Source organism: Monodelphis domestica, chromosome 4 (genome assembly GCF_027887165.1).
Source record: "Monodelphis domestica isolate mMonDom1 chromosome 4, mMonDom1.pri, whole genome shotgun sequence".
Lineage (NCBI taxonomy): Eukaryota > Metazoa > Chordata > Mammalia > Didelphimorphia > Didelphidae > Monodelphis > Monodelphis domestica.
The window spans coordinates 40,116,720-40,136,550 of record NC_077230.1 but is presented as its reverse complement, the minus strand read 5'-3'; the positions used below and the strand labels follow the sequence as shown (position 1 = coordinate 40,136,550).

Genomic DNA, 19,831 nt, shown 5'->3' with positions numbered 1-19,831 from the left:
AATCAGGCAAAGGGGTGAGGAGTATATACAAGGTAGGGATGATTGGAGGAGGTGACCATAAGTTCAGAAGCAAAACACTTTTGAGAAGGGGCAGGGTGAAAGGAGAGAGAGAGAGACAGACAGACAGATAGAGAGAAGGTTAAATGGGAAAATTGCATTGGCTAATAACCATGTGTGAAAGAACTTTTATAGCAAGTTTTATAACAAGAGAAAGGCCTCCCTTCTCAAATATATGGAGAACTGCTTCTAATTTGTAAGAATACAAGTCATTCCCCATAGTCAAAAGAAATGAATAGACAGTTTTCATATGAAGAAATCAAAGCTATCAATAATCATAAAATGAAAAAAGTGTTCTAAGTGTGACAGAGGCTGGCACTAGAGAAAAAGTGCCAGACTGAAGAGTATGTGAAATTGATCACCTCGATGGGGGAGGGGCCCCAGGAGTGAATCTGGAAGGAGGAGTATTCTCTGGCAGAGAGAGCAGTGAGGGTCTCTCTGTCTTGAGAAGCCAAAGAGAGAGAAGGTGGGAAAAGACTTTCTCCTGGGGTTACTAATTTTTTTCCTGCTGGTGACTTGAAATCTTTCTCCCCAACATTTCCCAATTGAAGGGACTTCTGAAGAGAAACCTGAGCAGATTTTACCTCAGCTCCTTTTGTCCAGGAGTGAGTCAACCTGACCTTCTCTCAGGGGGCTCAGGCTGCCAAGGCCCAAGTTCCCCCCAAACTCGAGGAGGGAGGGGAAAGATTTTAGATAGAGACAGGGACCCCCTTTCCCACTTTCCTTTTCCCATTCTTCCCTGCTCATTATTTCCTTTTGTATTACGTGATTGAGTTGAGATGAAAAGTTATCTATTCCCCAAACTGAGTGTGAGTGAACAGATCAAGAGGAGACCTTTTGGTCTCAAATAGTGGAGGGGGGACAAAAGGGGCAAGAGCGAATTGGGGAGAGTGGCTTTAGCTAAGGAGGGAAGGCAGAAGGGGGAAGATCTTCAAATCCCCTCTCCTCTCTCTGAGTCAACTTGTTACATCTGCTGTCTCCCCTTAACCCCGATTTGAGAAGAGAGGTTCTCTCTTTCCCCCTCTCCATACTGAAAGTCCAATCTTCCCTGCGGGGTACAAACTTCCCTTTTTTGTCTTTTTTTAATACATAAGTCACCATTGATTAGAGAAATGCAAATTAAGACAACTCCAACTCCTCATACCTGTCAGATTGGTTAATATGACAGAAAAGGAAAATGTCAAATATTGGAAGGGATGTGGGAAAATTGGGACATGAATGCATTGTTGGTGGAATTGTGAATTAATCTAACCATTCTGGAGAATAATTTCGATATATGCCCAAAGGACTATAAAACCATGGATACCCATTGACAACTCTACTTGACCCCTATCCTAAAGAAATCAAAAGAAAAAAAAAGGGAAAAGAACTTTCAAGTATACAAAAATAATTATACCAGCTCTTTTTGTAATGGCAAAGAATGAGGGGAATGACCAAGCAAGTTGTTGTATATGATTGCTATAGAATACTATTGTGCTATATAAAATGAAAAGCAGGATGGTTTCAGAAGAACTTATATGAACTGGTATGAAGTGAAAAGAACCAGGAGATAGTTGTACGCAGTAAAAGCAATATTATATGATGATCAGCTGTGAATAACTAATTATTCTCATCAGTCCAATGATCCAAGACAATTCTGAAGGACTTTTGTCAAGAGAAACAACTGATGGACTCTTAATGCAGATTGAAGCATTTTTTTTACTTTCTTGATTTTGTTTTTTGTTTTTTTGTCTGTTTTCTTTCACAGCATTACTAATATGGAAATATGTTTTACTTGACTGTACATATACAATCTTTATCAATTTGCTTGTGTGAATTTTAAAACTATTCCACCCTAATCAGACTGGTCTTTAGAAGATTTGATTTAGCTATTTCCTCATCAATAACAATAGAGATACTTGGAATAACAGAATCAGGTCTCGGAAGTCCACATTTTCCCCACCCTCCCTAGTTTAACAAGATTAGGAAACTCAAAGATTAAGTATCTGAGAAAAAAGGCAACAGACATGTGCAGAAAAAAGCGGACAGACCCCTGGGCTGTCCTAAGTCAAGCTAAGGGATCATTGGTACAGATGAGACTCAGGAAAGTGATGTAAAATCATCTATATAAGGCACATCACTTCCTCTCGCTTTCTCTTTCCCTGGAGAGGCGACTCTGGCTGGCAGTGTGCTAGGCGTTTCGCTTGAGCTGATTCAGGTTTGGGCATCTGGGTTTAGTCCTTCTTTTTCTGGAGTTCTGGCTGAGTCCTTCCTCCTTCATACTCTAAAAACTCACTTCCTTATCTCTTGATCTCCCTGCCCATATTAGTGGGGGGGGGGGGGAGGGAGAAGAGAGAAAAAAACCTACTCCTTCTCTTTCTTCCTTCTCCTTAATCTCCTCCACTATCAATTAAATCACCATAAAAAATTCCAGCTGACTATTTTATTATTTGGGATTTCCCCTGGCAACCACTTAAATTTAGATTTTTCAGTCTCAACCATAATTTTAACCTTTACACTTGTCTTCTCACTGAAGGGGGAAGGAAGGGAAGGAGAGAATTTGGATCTCAAAATGTTAAAAAAAGGTTTTTACATGTGATTGGAAAAAATAAAAGATTTTAATGCTGAAAAATAACTTGAAGTCTACACTAAATTATATATCAGAAGCAAGGGTTATTAACCTCTCTGGGGGTTATGGATCCCTTTGGCAGTCTAATGAAGCCAGGAAACCTTACTCAGAATAATGTTTTTAAATGTATAAAGGCAGTTGATGATATACTGGATACAGCATTGTGCTGGAGTCCAGAATCAGTGTTCTAACCACTGCACAACCTTTAAAAATATAATAAGACTGTCACTGCCCTAGAAAGGTTCACAAACTGATTACTTATTTGGTTTAACAGGTCTATATGACATCCAGTTCAAGATGTCCAATAGACAATTGGAGGTGCAAGACTATAGAGATCAGCTTAGAGGTTAGGGATGGCTAAGTAGATTTGAGAATCATTTGCATGGACATAATTGAAATCTATGGGAGCTGATGAACTCACCAAGTGACATCACCCTAAGCAGGATGTTATTCTGTGAATTGGTTTTCAGCACCTTCATTTTCACTTGTCAACTAGTTATAACTTTTCCAGCACCCAATCTATTCCAAAGAATGACTTGCTAGAAACTTTCCTGCAGAAGAGAAGAATTATCTTAAAGTTTAAAACAAAGCATTTTCCTGCTTTTTCTTTCAGCCTTCCACTAAAATGAGTTATTCCTTGAGTTTTTCAAAATTCCTTTTATGTAGCAACAACTTTAAGAAAAATCAGGGATTGGGTTCTCTTTCTTAGTTGGCCAGCATTTATTCAGAGACTATGCTGGGTGGCACAGTGGATAGAGTACTAGACCTGGAGTAGGAAGGACCTGGGTTCAAATGGCCTCAGACACTTCCTAGCTATGTGATTCTGATTTACCTAGCCCTTGCCCTTTTCTCTTAGAGTTGTCACTAATACAGATGGTAAGAGTTTAAAAAGAAAAGAGAGATTATTCTATGCCCAGTACTCCCACCTTGCTGCATGGCTGGATGTCACATGAATGTTCCAAACAGATCAAAGGTGAAAACCCCTAGGAACATGACCTGGAACTAAAGGTTTACAGGTCCAGGGTTCAAGAGAAAGGATTAAAGGTGTGGGTGAGACACACCTGGGCTCTCTACTTTCTTGAATGGGGCAGGCGAGACAGATGGACAATGGTGTGGGATGATCTACATGTGGTCAGAGTAGAAAAGAGACTTTAAATCCATGCCTATCTGCTTTCTCTATTTCAAGTGATTATTAATAAACTCTATGGAAATAAGTACCTGGAGCTTTAAATTTTATTCTTAACAAGATAATGATAGATCAGTGAGTGTGTTGGATTTAATGGACCCAGAAGACATGTTTCTGAGGATTTCCTACATTGAGGCAATTGGTTCTTTATTCTTCCAAGCCATCTAATTGTCCATAGAGCATTATTTCCAAACCTTCAACATCATTCTCTGTACCTCTCCTTCACCTGGCTGGTGAGTTCTCAGGAGAACTCATTGCTTGCCCTCCTTGTGCTGGCTGTGATTATAGACTCCATTGCTTGTGCCTAAGCACTTTGTCCCTAGTCACATGGCTGCTAAATTGACAGAATCTGAATTAGAATTTAGGTCTTCTAATACCTGATTCAGGACTACACCACAGAGTACATCTGTATGGATTACAGTGCATGTTTGACTACAAAAGGGAAAGTAGTGTAGGTTTGTTTTTTGTTGTTGTTGTTGTTTTGGTTCTTCTCCAAAAAATCAACCTGCAAAAAGAAAAGGATGGAACCCAGCTGACATTTGGCTTTACTCCTGGGTAGATAATAGACTGCACCATGGCTATACACCTTATCTCAATATGGAGCAGGCATTTTAAAAATAACTTGTCCTGCTGTGTCATCTGTCAAGGAGGGAACAGGTCCTACCCTGAGCTATTGAAAGGCAGGTGCTACAAGTCTAGAACTCCGCATGATACCTGAAGATGGCCCAGATTTATTTGTCTGTGATAGAAAGGAGGTTATTTAGACTACAGGAATTTGACTTGAAACCTCAGAGTTTGAATGAGTTAGCTGTTGTCTAATTTCTTTTTTTTTTTTAATATATTTTATTTGATCATTTCCAAGCATTATTCGTTAAAGACATAGATCATTTTCTTTTCCTCCCCCCACCCCCCATAGCCGACGCGTAAGTCCACTGGGCATTAGATGTTTTCTTGATTTGAACCCATTGCTTTGTTGATAGTATTTGCATTAGAGTGTTCATTTAGAGTCTATCCTCTGGCATGTCCCCTCAACCTCTGTATTCAGGCAGTTGCTTTTTCTCGGTGTTTCCACTCCCATAGTTTATCCTTTGCTTATGAATGGTGTTTTTTCTCCTGGATCCCTGCAGGTTGTTCAGGGACATTACACCGCCACTAATGGAGAAGTCCATTACGTTCGATTATACCACAGTGTATTAGTCTCTGTGTACAATGTTCTCCTGGTTCTGCTCCTCTCGCTCTGCATCACTTCCTGGAGGTTGTTCCAGTCTCCATGGAACTTCTCCACTTTATTATTCCTTTTAGCACAATAGTACTCCATCACCAACATATACCACAGTTTGTTCAGCCATTCCCCAATTGATGGGCATCCCCTCGTTTTCCAGTTTTGGGCCACCACAAAGAGCGAGTTGTCTAATTTCTTTAGTGGTCAAATTAGAAAATGATGAGGCCATTTTGAACAGACCCAACAACCATAGATATATAACTAACACCCTTCATCATTTGCATCTTCTAATCTGTATGACATACCTGGATCTCCATCCCCTTTTAGAATCTGAGTCTAGGGTCTGGCTTGAAGCAATAAGGCATTGTGGGGAAAAGCACTACATGGGAATTGGAGAGACCCAAGTCCTACTTTAGTTTTTGTCACTAGCCAAGTGGGTCATTTGTTATTGTATAAAATAGTGAAATTATATAAAGTAATGTGAAATAATTGTGTATATATTTAGAACAAGAAGATTTAAAAATTGAGTCTACATATGATTGGTTAGTCTTATTATCTATAGGAATGGAGAACAGTCAGTGACTCATTCAAGCATTCATTAAACCTTAACTGTATGAGCAGGCATTGTGCCAAGCAATGGAGATATTCTCTCTCTCTCTCTCTCTCTCTCTCTCTCTCTCTCTCTCTCTCTCTCTCTCTCTCTCTCTCTCTCTCTCTCTCTCTCCCCTTCTCCCTCTCCCTCTCCCTCTCCCCCCTCTCTCTCTCTTCCCCTCTCCACCCCTTTCTCCCCTTTATCTTCCCCCTCCTCCATATTTATGGGAAAGAATCTCAGAAGGAGTGGTAGTAGCCTGGTGTGCAGGAGGTGGGATTTAAGCTCAATCTAGAGGAAACCAGGAGGCAGAGGTGAGGAGGGAGGGCATTCTGGGCATGTTTGTTCAGCCAGTGCAAATGTATGGCATCTAATTATGGGAGGGACACCAAGGACAATGTTTCTAGACCCTAGAGTTCCATGGTAGAGTAAAATAGAAAAAGCCTAGAAAGGCAGGAAGAGGACATGTTATTAAGGATTTTAAAGGCCAACCAGAGGATTTTATATTTGATTATGGAGGTAACAGGAAACCCTTGAAGCTGGGCAGATCTGCATTTTAGGAAGATTATTTTGGCCACTAAAAACAGTGATAGGGATCATTTTTCAAACAGTAGATGTCTGTGGTCAATTCACATCTCCCTGTGCCTCAGTTTCCTCTCTTCTAAAATGAGAAGGTCTAACTCAATGATCTTTAGCTCCTTTTTCTATTTTAAATTTGAATTGATATTCTTTTGTTTTTATAGCAACTAAATTTCCCACTATATTTTTTCCTGCTTCTATATTCTCCTAGAAAGCTGTCTCTTATAACAGAAAAAAGAAAAAAGAGAAGAAAAAGGGGGAAATCAGAAAAATCAGTCAATATAATTTGAATATAATTTGACGGTTTATGAAATTTTCCATCTCTGTTGAGTCCTCCCTCTTCAAAGAGTAGAGGGAAGTGTTTTATCTTTACTGTGGGGCTATTTTTGTAATTTTGCAACATTCACTTTCAGTTGATTTGTGGTAGTAGTTTTTCCCATTTCTGTTGTTCAAGGCATTGTGTATATTATTTTTCTGGATCTCTTGCTCAACCTTATTATATAACTCTATGAACTACTTTACCATCTTAGCATGAAATCTAGGAATGTCCTGCTTTCCTATATTTCCTTTAAAGAAATTCAATTCCCACTTCATTCATGAACTTATTTTTATTATAGGACTATTTGGAAGAAGTGGCTTGGGGCATAGCATTGTTACAGTTAAAAGAGTGGTTGCCATAAACTGTGACCGTGAAAATATGGTTTCAAGACAGTGTCTTGAGTTAAATAAAAAAATAAGGTGGTCGCCATGGGAAAAATTCCCAAATATGAAATACCCAAGTCAGCTGGGTTTCATGGAGATTTTAATTAATACAAATAAAGGAATTAAGGAAAGGGGAAGAGAGAGTAAGAGGAAATAATGAGAAAAGGGCTAGGCCAGCCTAGGCTTAAGCCTTAAGAGAGAGATCAATCAGTCTTTTATCAACTCACCACAAGATCCTTCCAAGCAAGCTCTAGTGTTCAGAGAGACCCTCCAGTTTAGCTCCTGAGCTCCACTTCAGCTTCCAAGACTGAATTCATTTCAGCCACCAAGAGAGAGACCAGCCTCCAATTCAGCTCCAAAGTGGAATTCTTCTTTTATTCAGAGGCCTTCTGGCCTCCTTTTAAAGAGAATTTTCTCCTATGTCACCTCCCCTAAATTTTCACATCTACCAATCACAGTAGACATTTTCACAGGACTGACTATTCTTAATTCACACCTGAGTAGACTAAACTTTTGAGTAATTCACACCTGAGTAAACTAAAACCTCACACCTCTTGCTAAGCTTGCTTGAACTTTTAGTGATTAATTTGACCTTCATAGGTATTTAGCACCTTTTTGTATTAGATCTAAAAATAGACCCAGCTTAAGGGTTTTAGCTTTACTTTAAGTATGGGTTAAGGACTTTTAATTGTTCAGTAAGGAGTTCACAACTTTATCTTCCCCTAAAGTATGCCTAAGTATGGGTAGAATAATGTAAAGTTCTCACATACATTCCTGACTAAGTACCTCCATTGTTTAAAATGGGGAATAGCCTTAACCAAATGTTCTAAGGTAGAGTCTGAGAAGTTTTAAGATTCACAATCCTCCCTGATGATCATTGGGAGACTAGTCTCCCCATTGATCATTTAACATAATTATCTTGTAGTCCTAAACGCACTTCTAACTACAGATATATACAATATTCAATTTTTCTAAGAAGAAAGAAAGCAAAACCAATGTTTTGCTAGGCACATTGACAGAAAGCCAAATCAGGGGCAGTCCCTTTTGGCATAAAAGTATACATTTACAATAAATGTTCAATCAAACTTCGGTTCAATCAACTATATCAAAAGTTCATTCTTGATCTTCTTGATGTAGTGTGGGTTTCTTGGCATCTTTCTGTAACAGTTCATTCTCTGGATTTAGGAATTAGCAAAATTCTTTCTTTTTTTTTTTAAACCCTTACCTTCCATCTGGGAGTCAATAGTGTGTATTGGCTCCAAGGCAGAAGAGTGGTCAGGGCTAGGCAATGGGGGTTAAGTGACTTGCCCAGGGTCACACAGCTAGGAAGTGTTTGAGCCTAGATTTGAACCTAAGACCTCCTGTCTCTAGGACTGGTTCTCAATCCATTGCTGTCCCCTTAAAATTCTTTCTTGAAGATCTTTTCTCAAACAAAATCAAAATCTTGGATTTTATATTAAAATATAATCTCAAACAAAAAAATCAAAAATCCTGGATTTTATATTAAAATACAGCATTACCATGAACTGAAACATTGGCAGAAGAGCAAAAGAGCCTTTTTCATTGTGACAGAGTTATATTTAAGAGAGATATATTATTTGTCTTCAAAGCTGCTGTTCGTAGTTTCAAAACTGGTCAATTATTTTGTCATTAAACATTTATTAAGCACTTACTTTTATTCCAGGCAGTCCAAAGAAAGGCAAAAAAATCAAAAAGAATTGTCCCTGCCCTCAAGGATCTCACATTGTAATGGAAGAGACAGCATGTAAATAAGTTAATACCAGAAAGAGAGAGTAGTTTAAGGTAACCTGAAGGGGGAAGACATTAGCAGCTAGGTAGGTCTAAAAAAGGCCTCTTTGTAGAAGATTGGAATTTGAACTGGGTCTTGAAGGAAGCCTGGAAAATTAAGGGGAGGAGGTGAAGAAGCAAAGCATTTCAGGCAGGGGCCATTGCAAAGAGAGATGGCAGATGGAGCATCATGTTGGATAAACTATAAAAAAGACTAATGCAGCTATATTTTAGAGTCTGTGGAAGGGTTAAGATATAAGAAGGAGCCAGATTATAAATAGCTTTAATTACTAAACAGAATTTTAAATGTGATCACGGAGGCAATTATGAGCCACTATTGAATAGGGGAGTGATTTAGTCAGACTTATACTTTAGAAAGGGTCAGCTCAGTGTACAGTGGATAGAATGGTAGCCCTGGAGATCTGAACTCAAATTTGACCTCAGACAGTTACTATATGTGCGTCTCTGGGATAGTCATTTAACCCAGTTTGCTTCAGTTTCCTCATCTGTAAAATGAGCTGGAGAAGGAAATGGCAAACCACACCAGTGGCTTTGCCAAAAAAAAAAAAAAAACAACAACAAACCCAAATGAGGTCATGAAGAGTTGGACATGATTAAAAAACAATTGAATAGATACTTTTAAAAAATCACTTTGGCAACTTACGTGAAGAATTGCTTGAAGGAAGGGAAGATAGGAGGGGAAGATTTGAGCTAGGGAGATTAAATGGAAGGCCATTGCAATAATGTCTCTGAGAGGTATTGAGAGCCTGAACTAGGATGTTGGATTTTTGAGAAGAGAGAAGGGACATATATGAACAGCATTGTGAAAGAAGAACAAATAGGATTCAGCAATAGATTGGGCATGTTGGATGGATGAGGAGTGGAAGGTTACATTGAAGTTGTGTGCTTAGGTGACTGGGAGCATAGTGGTAGAAAAGAGGTTTAGAAGAAGGAAGGATTTGGGTGGGAAATATAATCAGTTTTATTTTGGATGTGAATTTGAAATGTTTACTGGTTTGCAAACCAGTTTTGTTTGGGACCATTAATTGTTATTGTATGGAATTGTGCTATTACTTATCTACCATACATTCTAGGGTTTCCTTCAACCAGAAACTCAAACTAGTGGGATGGATTTGCCAGTGATGGCTGCCATCATGGATTCTAGGGTTAACCCACTGGGGCTTCACTCATTACTAATTCCTTGTATGCTTCTCCTTAATAATCAGCCAGTAGGCACAATTAGGTCATAGTAAATGTATTTACTATAATGCCATCGTAAGAATAATAGTTATAAGACTTTTCCAGTTTTAAACTTGTACATTTTCCCACAAATGCACATAGGGCTAGAAAGCTGACCTTTTAGTTACCCATGAAGGCATGTCTGGTTTTCTCCTTAGCTGATCATATATTGCCCCTTCTGATTCATTCAGGAGACTTGTTCATATCTCATAAAGGCATGGCCATAATTTTACAGGTAGCTTAACACATAGCTACTGTCTTAAAATCTCATCAATCATGACTAAATCTTGTGACTACAACAGTTAAGCAGAGGAGAGGCAGGAAGTCACACTTACCATTCTCTCCCTTACATTTAAAATAATATTATGGTAAACATTGAGAACTAAAAGGTTTTTCTTTTATTTATTTATTTTTCTTTAAGAATTTTTTGAAGGTTTTTCTAACTGAGGGTCCATAAGGATGAATATTGGTCTACAAATGACTGCCAAGTCTCAGTTATCTTCAGTAATGAAGGAAAACAATGTATGGGTCTTTTTTTTTTTAATAGATGCAAATGACTTGCCCAAAGTCACATAGCTATAATTACCTTGGACCAGGTAGAAACTCTGAGCCTTCTGCCTTCTGACTTTAGGTCTAGCACTACATATGGTGCAACCTAGCTGTCTTGGATGAAGACAGCTTAGTCATCAAGAACATCAATTTTTGTTTCCTTTAAAATTTTTTATCATTTTATTTGGAATTGAGTACTCAGGCAGTGTAGCATGATGGCTAGCAGGCTGGTCTGGGGGGTGGGGTCAAGAAATCCTGGGTTCAGATCTTGCCTCTCACAGGCTAGCTCTGTATCTGTGGGCAAGTCACTCAATCATCACTTAACCTGTCAGAGAATACTTTAAGACAGTATGTTGCATAATAATACATGTATGGGCCAGATCAAATTGCTTACCTTCTCTGAGTGGGGGAAGGAAAAAAGGGAGGGAGATGGTTTACATTGTATAATTTAGGAAAATGTATGTTAAAATAATTATTATTACATGTACCCGGGGAAATAAAAGCTTTGGGGGAAAAAAAAGACAATATTTTGCACATTGGTTGCCTGTTTACATCAACTAGAAGGAACTTCCAACCTGGAAATTATCTCAAACCAAAGAAGTAACAGTTCTAGATGCGTCCCCTTCCCCTGGGGAAAAAAAAAGTTAAAAAATTAGAAGGAACCAGGGTCCATGCTTTTGTTAATAGTAAATAATTTCAGATAGAGAATTATTTTATCATGATTCCATAGTTAGTATAATGCTATTGTATGTATTCATTTTTTTTTCAGATCTGTCTGACTCTTTGTAATGTCATTTGGAATTTTCTTGGAAAAGATACTAGAGTGATTTGCCATTTTCTGCTCCAGATCATTTTAAATATGTGGAAACTGAGTCAAACAGGGTTAACTGACTTTGCCTAGGGTTATTCAGCTAGTAAGTGTCTGAAGCTGGATATAGGCTCTGTACTTTATCCACTGAGTCACCTAGCTGTCCTCTGTACATTACATGAGGCTAATGATTTGGAACATTCTTCTTTAATTACATGTGGGCACTTTATGTTTTCGGTAAATCGTATCTCTACATTGGAAGGTTTTAAAGTATTAACAGTTTCTTTCAACATGACTCTAGTTGGTCCCAGGCTTTCCATCTTTAAACAAGTAAAAATAAATGGTATTGATACCTCAGTAAATGGTTTTGGGCTGCTGCATTTATTTTTGTGTGTTTTTTAAACCCTTACCTTCTGTCTTAGAATCAATACTATGGATTGGTTCCTAGGTAAGGGCTAGGCATTGGGGGTTAAGTGACTTGCCCAGGGTCACACAGCTAGGAAGTGTCTGAGGTCAGATTTGAATCCAGGACCTCCCATCTACAGACCTGGCTCTCCATTCATGGAGCCACCTAGCCATCCTTACTGAATTTATTTGTAGTGTATAGCCTTATCAGATGGCTTCTAAGGTCCTTTCTGGCTCCAGATCTAAGATCTTATGTTCCTATGAGCTGGGTCTCGGATCAATCATATCTTTGTAATTGCCAGTTTTCTATTTCCTAAGTTCTTCTTTCAAGTAGATAAAGCAACTCAAAAATTAAGTTGGAAAGAATATGTGTTGGCCTCACATCTTATGAGTTAGGGTTATTGGAGTTCACAAGTGGAATGTTTGTTTTTGGAAAGAGGATGCAGCTTAAAATGCTCAATAAGGAATCCTAAAATTTCTAATAATAGTCTTTTTTTTTTATTCTCACAGGAGATAAAGAAGGAGATGAAGAAAGAAACCCTTTCTAGCAAGCCTCCCGAGAAGCCCATGCAGGAAGTGTCCAATGGAAGCTCTTTGCTGTCTTCTGACACAGTTATAAGAACCAACAAAAAAGGTATGCCAAGGGTTGTTGCAGAATGGGAATCACTGAATTAATCTTTCCTCTCAAATAGATGATTATTGAGTTTTTGAATTGCCAAATCTTTTCATTAAAAATTGTCGTTGTGATAATAGAAAAAAAAAATCAGCCCCAACTGAATCCATCCAAACTAATGATGATCTGGAGAGAATGCTGAGAGAACTTTTCTGGCAGTGGTGAGGAAGAGTGATGAATGGGGTATTCTTTTGTTTTGTTTTGTTTCAAAAACTTTAGAATTTCTGTGTGTGTGTGTGTGTGTGTGTGTGTGTGTGTGTGTGTGTGTGTGTGTGTGCTCTGTCTCTCTCTCTCTCTGTCTCTCTCCCCCTCCCCCCCAAGGCAGAAGAATTGTAAGGGCTAGGCAGTGGGGGTTAGGTGACTTACTTGGGTTCATACAATTAAAAAATATCTGAGGTCAAGTTTGAACCCTGGACCTGACTCTTCCATATCACTTTTTATGAAAATCATTTGGACAGATAGGCTAAATTTCGGCTGAGTGAGGATACAAATATAGTTGGACATAGTATCAAATGAGACAGAGTGCTTTACAAAATACTAAACCTATAAATGTTGCCAAAAATAATGATGATTTTGTAGTGCAGGTGCCAGAATTTCATGTGCTAGACACATTTGTGCCAGAGTCAATGAACCTCTTATTTTTATGTTAGCTTTGTCCTTCCTAATGTTTTATTCTTTGGAGCATTGAGGCAGCATATGAGTAGATATATTTAGTACAAAGTACATTGTTTAACATTCGTTAGCAATTCTTGGCGGTGAGTTTCCTATCTCTAGGGATCTCTAAGCAGAGGCTGGATCTCTAAGCAGAACACTTGTTGGGAATGTGGGTAGATGGCTCTTCTCCATTTGGGTTAGAGGTTGGACTTGACGGACTAGGAGGTCTTTTGCAACCTTCCCTGATTTCTAGTATTTTTGCAGAGTTTTAAGTTATGAGTTTGTGGTCATTAAATTTATGTTTTGGTGGTATGCGTGCATGTCTGTTATTTATTTTGTCTCTGTGTATAACAGAAGAATACGAAATCATTCCAAAGATGCTCTCTATGTCCATTAGATTGCAGTTGTATTTTCTCTTTCAGTCTTTAGTAATATTATGCAATATTATGCAGTGGAGAGCACTGTTCTGTAATGTTCTGTAATGAGTTAGTTACAAAGGAAGTGGAAGACACTGAGGGTAGTGTCTCAGAAGCTTCACAATTGTAAAGAAGGAGCAGTGGTTTCATTAGTACAAAACTTGAGACACCATCAAGAAGACTCTGAACTTGGATGGGGAAAAGAAATGACACCTTTATTTTATTATATTTGTATTTCCTATGTTTTTTATTTTATGCAGTTAAAACATTATGCTGAGAAGAAATCCACACATGGGCTGCACATATAAAAAAATGAACAATCCCCAAAATAGAAGAAAGAATACAAGTTTACATAATGATGGAGAACAGCTAATCCTTCACAAAATTTAGACAGTAAAAGTGGCTAAATGTTGGGCTATTTTTTTGTATCCTGTTCAAGATATTAGTGTTGTATTTCTCTCTCCTTCTGGCTTCCCCTCCCTTCTTATTTACAGCCCCTCTTTATAACTCAGTTTCTCCCTCTATTCCTCCCTTCCGCCTTTCAGCCTCCAGTTGTCCTGGTTAGCATTTCCTTTTTAGTAATGTTCAGATTGAATATTTGTCAAAGCTCCCTTGTTGCTAGAAGCCATAGTATTTATATTTTGCATTTAAAAGTTTCATGCTACAAAGTAGTAGGAGTCTCCTGGTTGTAAGAATTAGTATTGTACTGTAAATGGAAACCACAGACCTGTAGAAAGCATGACTCAATACAGTCTTTAGAATTGGTTTCATAATTCTGGAGGTTTGAAAAATACATTGGATTCAGGTCTCTGAATTTAATTTAGCGCCCACCCACAGTTACCAGCATGCCCTTCCCCTTCCTAGATACTCCTACATTGTAGGGTTTTTAGTGGGGGTTTTTTCAGTGTGTGGTTTTTTTTTTTTAATACTGTTTTGTATGTCAGTTGGCTGAGGAAACATGTATATCTACCTACAAGCACACTCAAGCTGTGAGCCTTACAAATCCATATCTACTCAAACAAACATTTATTATGGACCTGCTATGTGAAATCAGTTTAAATTGATTGTGTGTGGGAGGGAGCAGTTTTCTTTTTTATACTATTAGCCAGCTAGGTGGTACAGTGGATAGAACCCCAGGTCTGGAGTCAGGAAGGTTTGAATTCAAATGGGGCTTCAGAAACTTACTAGTTTTGGGGTCCTGGACAAGATATTTCATGTCTGCATGCCTCAGTTTCCTCAACTCTAAAATGAGAATGGTAACAGCATTTACCTCACAGAGTTGTTGTGAGGGTAAAAGAGATATTCTTTGTTACATGCTTAGCATTATACCTGGTACATAATATTATACTGTTTTGTATAAATTTATATTTTATTTTATATTGTTGTTATTGTTCAGTTGTTTCAGTTGTATTTAACTTTTCATTACTCCATTTGGGGTTTTCTTGGCAAAGATACTGGAGTGATTTGCCTTTTCTTTCTCCAGCTCATTTTATAGATGAGGAAACTGAGGCAGACAGGATTAAATGAAAATAGATTCTGTGTAAGTGTATTGCCACTGCCATAATGCTAGCTGCTAATGATTCAGTTCAATTAAACTATGGGTTATTAACTGGGGTCTAAGAATCTTCCTTCGTTCCTTCCTTCCTTCCTTCGTTCCTTCCTTCCTTCCTTCCTTCCTCCCCTCCCATCCCCTCTCCTCCCCTCCCCTCCCCTCCCCTCTTGATTTCCTTTATAATTTTACACATAGACATCCAGACCAATTACTATGACATCTTTACAAACTTCCCCCAGTACCATTATCCCAAACATATAGAGATAAGAAGGAAGGTATCTCTGAAGTCACCCAGGGCAGGGCTTTTGAACATGAAGTTCATGAACTGGTTTTGTTTTTCTTATTTATATCCTTATATCTATTTTATAGCCTCATATAATCCCAAGTATCTTATTTAAAAACATTATTTTGAGAAGAAGTTCATTAGCCTCATCAAACTGCCCCAGTGTCCATGACACAAAAATATTGGAGTAGATCAAATAAAATAATATTTGTAAAGCACTTAGTATAGTGCCTGGCATATAGTAGGCATTACAGAAATGTTTTCCCTTTCCTTTCCAATTCTCTAGATCTTGATCCAGAATAATAATAATAATAAGTAGACTAGGAAGTGAGTTTGTGTAATTAAATCTAATAAAATGAAATAAAATCTTGAAGTAATTGTCTAGATATTGCAGGTTAAAATATCTTAATAATTTAAGTAAAACAAAGTAATTTTTCTTATGATTGTTTCTGCTTTCTACTACATTCTATAAGGGAGAGGAATATAAAGTAATGAATCAATAGTAGTCTGGAATCAAGAAAAACTGGGCTCAGATATTTAGAAAATTGTGTGGCCTCAGTTTTCTTGTCTATAAAATAAAACTTGGTTACCTCAAAAGGCCCTTCCATCCCCAAGTCTACAGTTTATGATCCTATGAACTAAAAATGGCTCCCCTCTTCTTTACAAAGATTCTCAGCAAAAAAAAAAAAAAGGAAGTAGAATGTCCTAAATTTCTTCTTAGTTCGATGTTTATTTTTGTTCAGGGCTTAACTCAACCTGATGCTCAGTAAAACCATCCTAATTTCTTTTGGACCTTGGATTTAATGGCAGACAAATAACAGTGTACCAGTATTCCATAGACTAAGCATTTTCTGGACCATCTGTAAATATGAAACAATTAAAAAACAATCTTTGTTCTGTTTCAGGGCTCATCACTGACTCACTGTGTCACCTGGGCCAGACATAAATCTCTAGTTGTTTGGAGACAGTTAGGGTTGAAGAGAAGCATTGTACAAAAAGGACCAATGACTGGATTTTGTCCCTACCCCCACTAACTCAAGACTAACAGTATTCTAGTACTACTGATAATAAATCAAAGCAAGTAGATTGATTGGCCTTGTCAGACCAGATAAATAAATCATTGTGTTGAAATCAAAAGCTACATTTTTCCCACCCAAATCAATGAAAAAGCATTTCCCTTTACTCTCAACTCTCCCTCCCCCCTCCCCCATCTAAGGTTAGAGGCTAAATTGGTGGGATTTCTCCAATAACTAATGCACTCTTTTATCTTGCTGGTCTTAAGAATTTTCATAAATTAGGGGAATCAGAAAGTCTATTCTTGATGGGTTCCCCCCTCCCCCTGAGATTTTTTCCTTAAGATCTGTTTTTTTCTGTTACTATTGTTTATAGCTGTTAAGGGGAAATGACTTGGAAAATTCACCAGGAAAATCCTTGTGAATTCTTGTTAACTTATGTAGATTTACTTTTTTGGGGTCTAATCTAGTATTTAAAATGTCATTTTCCTTCACTCCATCATCCTGATAAACTCTAAAGCTCACTGGAATTTAGTAGATTTGGCAGAAATCCACATTCCTTTTATTTTTCAAAAAAGTAGAATTTTGTAGGCAAGGTGTACAATTTCCTCTATATGGGCTCTGTCACTTTGACGACTTTTATTAGGTTTAGCAAAGAGAAATCAAAATCATCTTCTGTTCTCAGCTCCAAATGCTTTTACTTAGTTGCTTCTTAGTACACATATGAATTTGAATTAGATTTAGCTGGCAAGCCTGCCCAATACTGTCCAGTTATTGTAGTGTTTTTTTGGCATGACAAAACATGACAATCAAAATATTACCTAAGGTAGTACTTGGAATATGATAGCCCTCCTCAACTAGAGATAGCTATGAGAACTAAAGATACTTTGGAGTCATTACATTTTGTGATAGTTAAAAATAAAGGAAATTTGAGTAAATGTGTACCAATGCAATAAAAAAAAAAACCAACTTTAGGGACAGATTTGTTTCAGCTTTCTGCTTTAACACATGTAAATTTCTTCAGTGTTTGTTTAGGGGTAGATTTAAATTCTCCTTTCAGTTTTTACATATGGTGCTATTTGAAATAGAGAGTGAACAAGTACCCACAATTGGTTAAGCAGATATAAAATTTATATCCTGGTCTTTGGGAACCTGGGGGGCTTTTCTATCTATGTGAACACCTGGATCATTTTCTTCTGCCATAATGGGGATCACAGTAGTTTAAAGGGAGAGAGCATCTTGCTGAAAATAATAAGCCTTTATTCCAAGGAATAAACTTGATTTTTTCCCCCATTTTGATTTTGTACAATAGCTGCTATATACTAGAAGATTTCCAACGCCGAGAGAGTGGGACTGTTTCTGTGCATTGACTTTTCCACTTAAATCTCCTTCATGCACAAATATTTTTTGTGCACACTCATCTACACCACAGATGAAAGCGCACAAAGACAATAGTCATCCTCGGTTACCGAGAGACTACTACTACTAGAAGATTATTCTAAACTTAAATATGTAACAAATCCAAGCCAGAAATCTGGATTTTTCTCATAATATTACACAGAACATTAAGTAGAATTATTCATAAGGCAGTGACGCATTTTCTCTTACTTCTAAGGAAAATGTATTTTCCTTTTTGCCTGCTTGTAAACCAATAAAAGAAAATGATATTTTCAATCTGGGAAAACTGATATCTGAGCATGAATATGAAGCATGTTTTTGTTTTTTGATTTTTTTCCCAAATGGATTCAATCAGTTAACTAGTACTGATAAAATGTGTGTTGAAGGCTAATGCATATATTTAATAGTATTTAACCTGAGTTCGGGTTTTGAATCAACATGTGGAATATTGTATGCAGTATTTCCTTTTTAATTTTCAGTTGAAAATATTTTCACTAAGAATAAAAAAGAATTAAACAGTTTTGCATCTGTTAGATATTTTTAAAAAATACATCTTATTGAAATATTTAATTTTATATCACCTATATTTTCCAGTATATCTCTTTCCCAGACTCTGCCTCTTAAAACAAAAAATGGATAGAGCAAAATAAAAATAGATCAACAAAACTAACCAACGTATTAAAAAAAAGTCTGACATTATATGCAATGTTCTGTAGTCATTATCTTCTGCCTGTGCAAAGAAATTGGAAGGAAAGTACTTTCTCATATTTTTTTTTTGAGACTGCTTTTTATTATAATTTCACAGCATTCACTTTATTTATTTTTTATTTTTTTAAAACCCTTACCTTCTGTCTTGGAGTCATTACTGTGTATTGTTTTTTTCAATGTATGTTCTGGCTGTTGGACATATTGTTTCTCTGCTTTGCTTATTCCACTTCTCATCTGTTCATATAATTTTTCCTTTGCTTTTCTCTATTCACTATTTTCATCATTTCTTTCAACATAATTATATTCCGTTACATTCACAGACTGCAACTTTGTTTAGCTATTCTTAAACAGATGGACATCTAGATTGTTTCTAGTTCTTTTAAAGTAGTTAAATCTTTGATGATGTACTTTATACATATTTGTTTAGCAAGTTTTTATTTTATTATTATTATTTTTAAAATGTTTCATTTCTAAACATTTGTTTTGATTAAGAATGTAAATATCATCTCAAAGGGCTATAAAACTGTGCTCTTTTTTGTGTTGGCAAAGAATTGGAAATTGATGGGATGCCCATTGGTTAGAGAATAATTGAATAAGTTATGTTATATAATTGTGATAGAATGCTATCATATTATAAGAAATGACAAGGGGAACAGTTTCAGAAAAACCTGGGAAGTTTTATATGACCTGATGCAAAGTAAAGTGTGCAGAACCAGGAGCACATTGAACACAGTAACAATAATGTACAGTGATCAACTGTGAATCACTTAGCTACACACAATGACCTAAGACAATTCTAAAGGATCCAAGATGAAAAAGGCTATCCATCTCTAGAGGGAGAACTGATGAACTCTGAGTATAGATTGAAGCATAACGGTTTTCACTTTCTTCATTTATCTTCCTTTTATTTTTTGCAACTATGATAAATTAGTTAATTTAGAAATATATTTTTCATGACTTCACATATATAATAGATATCATATTACTTGACTTTTCAATGTGTGAGGGAATGGCTAAGGGGAGTAAAAAAATTTGGATCTCAAAATTAAAAAAAAGGTAAATATTAACAATAAAGATAAGTTAAAAAAGAACTATAAAGTTAATAATGAAGAAACAATTTTCTTAATATTGTTAAATGTAATACATGTCCTAAATTTTTTGCTCTCCTACTCTTAAAAGGTAATATTGAGGACTTTAGGTGCTTAACGAAAAGCTACTCTAATTCTAAGTTGCCCAGTCCATACAATCTGAATTAAAAATTGTTATCACCTTCTCTGAGAGTTGTTTGGCAATAGAGAAGTGACCTTTGTCCTGCCTTGCACCCCGGTCTAAGCAGAAGAGTTTGAATTTCACTAGTAACATTATTGATGTGATAAGTTCAATATCTGAGCCTGTAGCTGAT

The 19,831-nt window shown here is 36.9% G+C and overlaps 1 protein-coding gene across 10 annotated transcripts in view; it reads left to right on the top strand.

The window, feature by feature from the left end:
• Nucleotides 1-19,831, top strand: part of SH3KBP1 (SH3 domain containing kinase binding protein 1) — a 505,965-nt gene that overhangs the window by 165,396 nt on the left and 320,738 nt on the right. For all 10 annotated transcript variants that reach the window (XM_056793311.1, XM_056793309.1, XM_007493470.3 and 7 more), the window contains one exon: nucleotides 12,243-12,366. In XM_056793311.1, coding sequence (XP_056649289.1) covers nucleotides 12,258-12,366 — 109 coding nt within the window. In that variant the 5' untranslated portion in view covers nucleotides 12,243-12,257. The remainder of the gene's footprint in view (nucleotides 1-12,242; nucleotides 12,367-19,831) is intronic.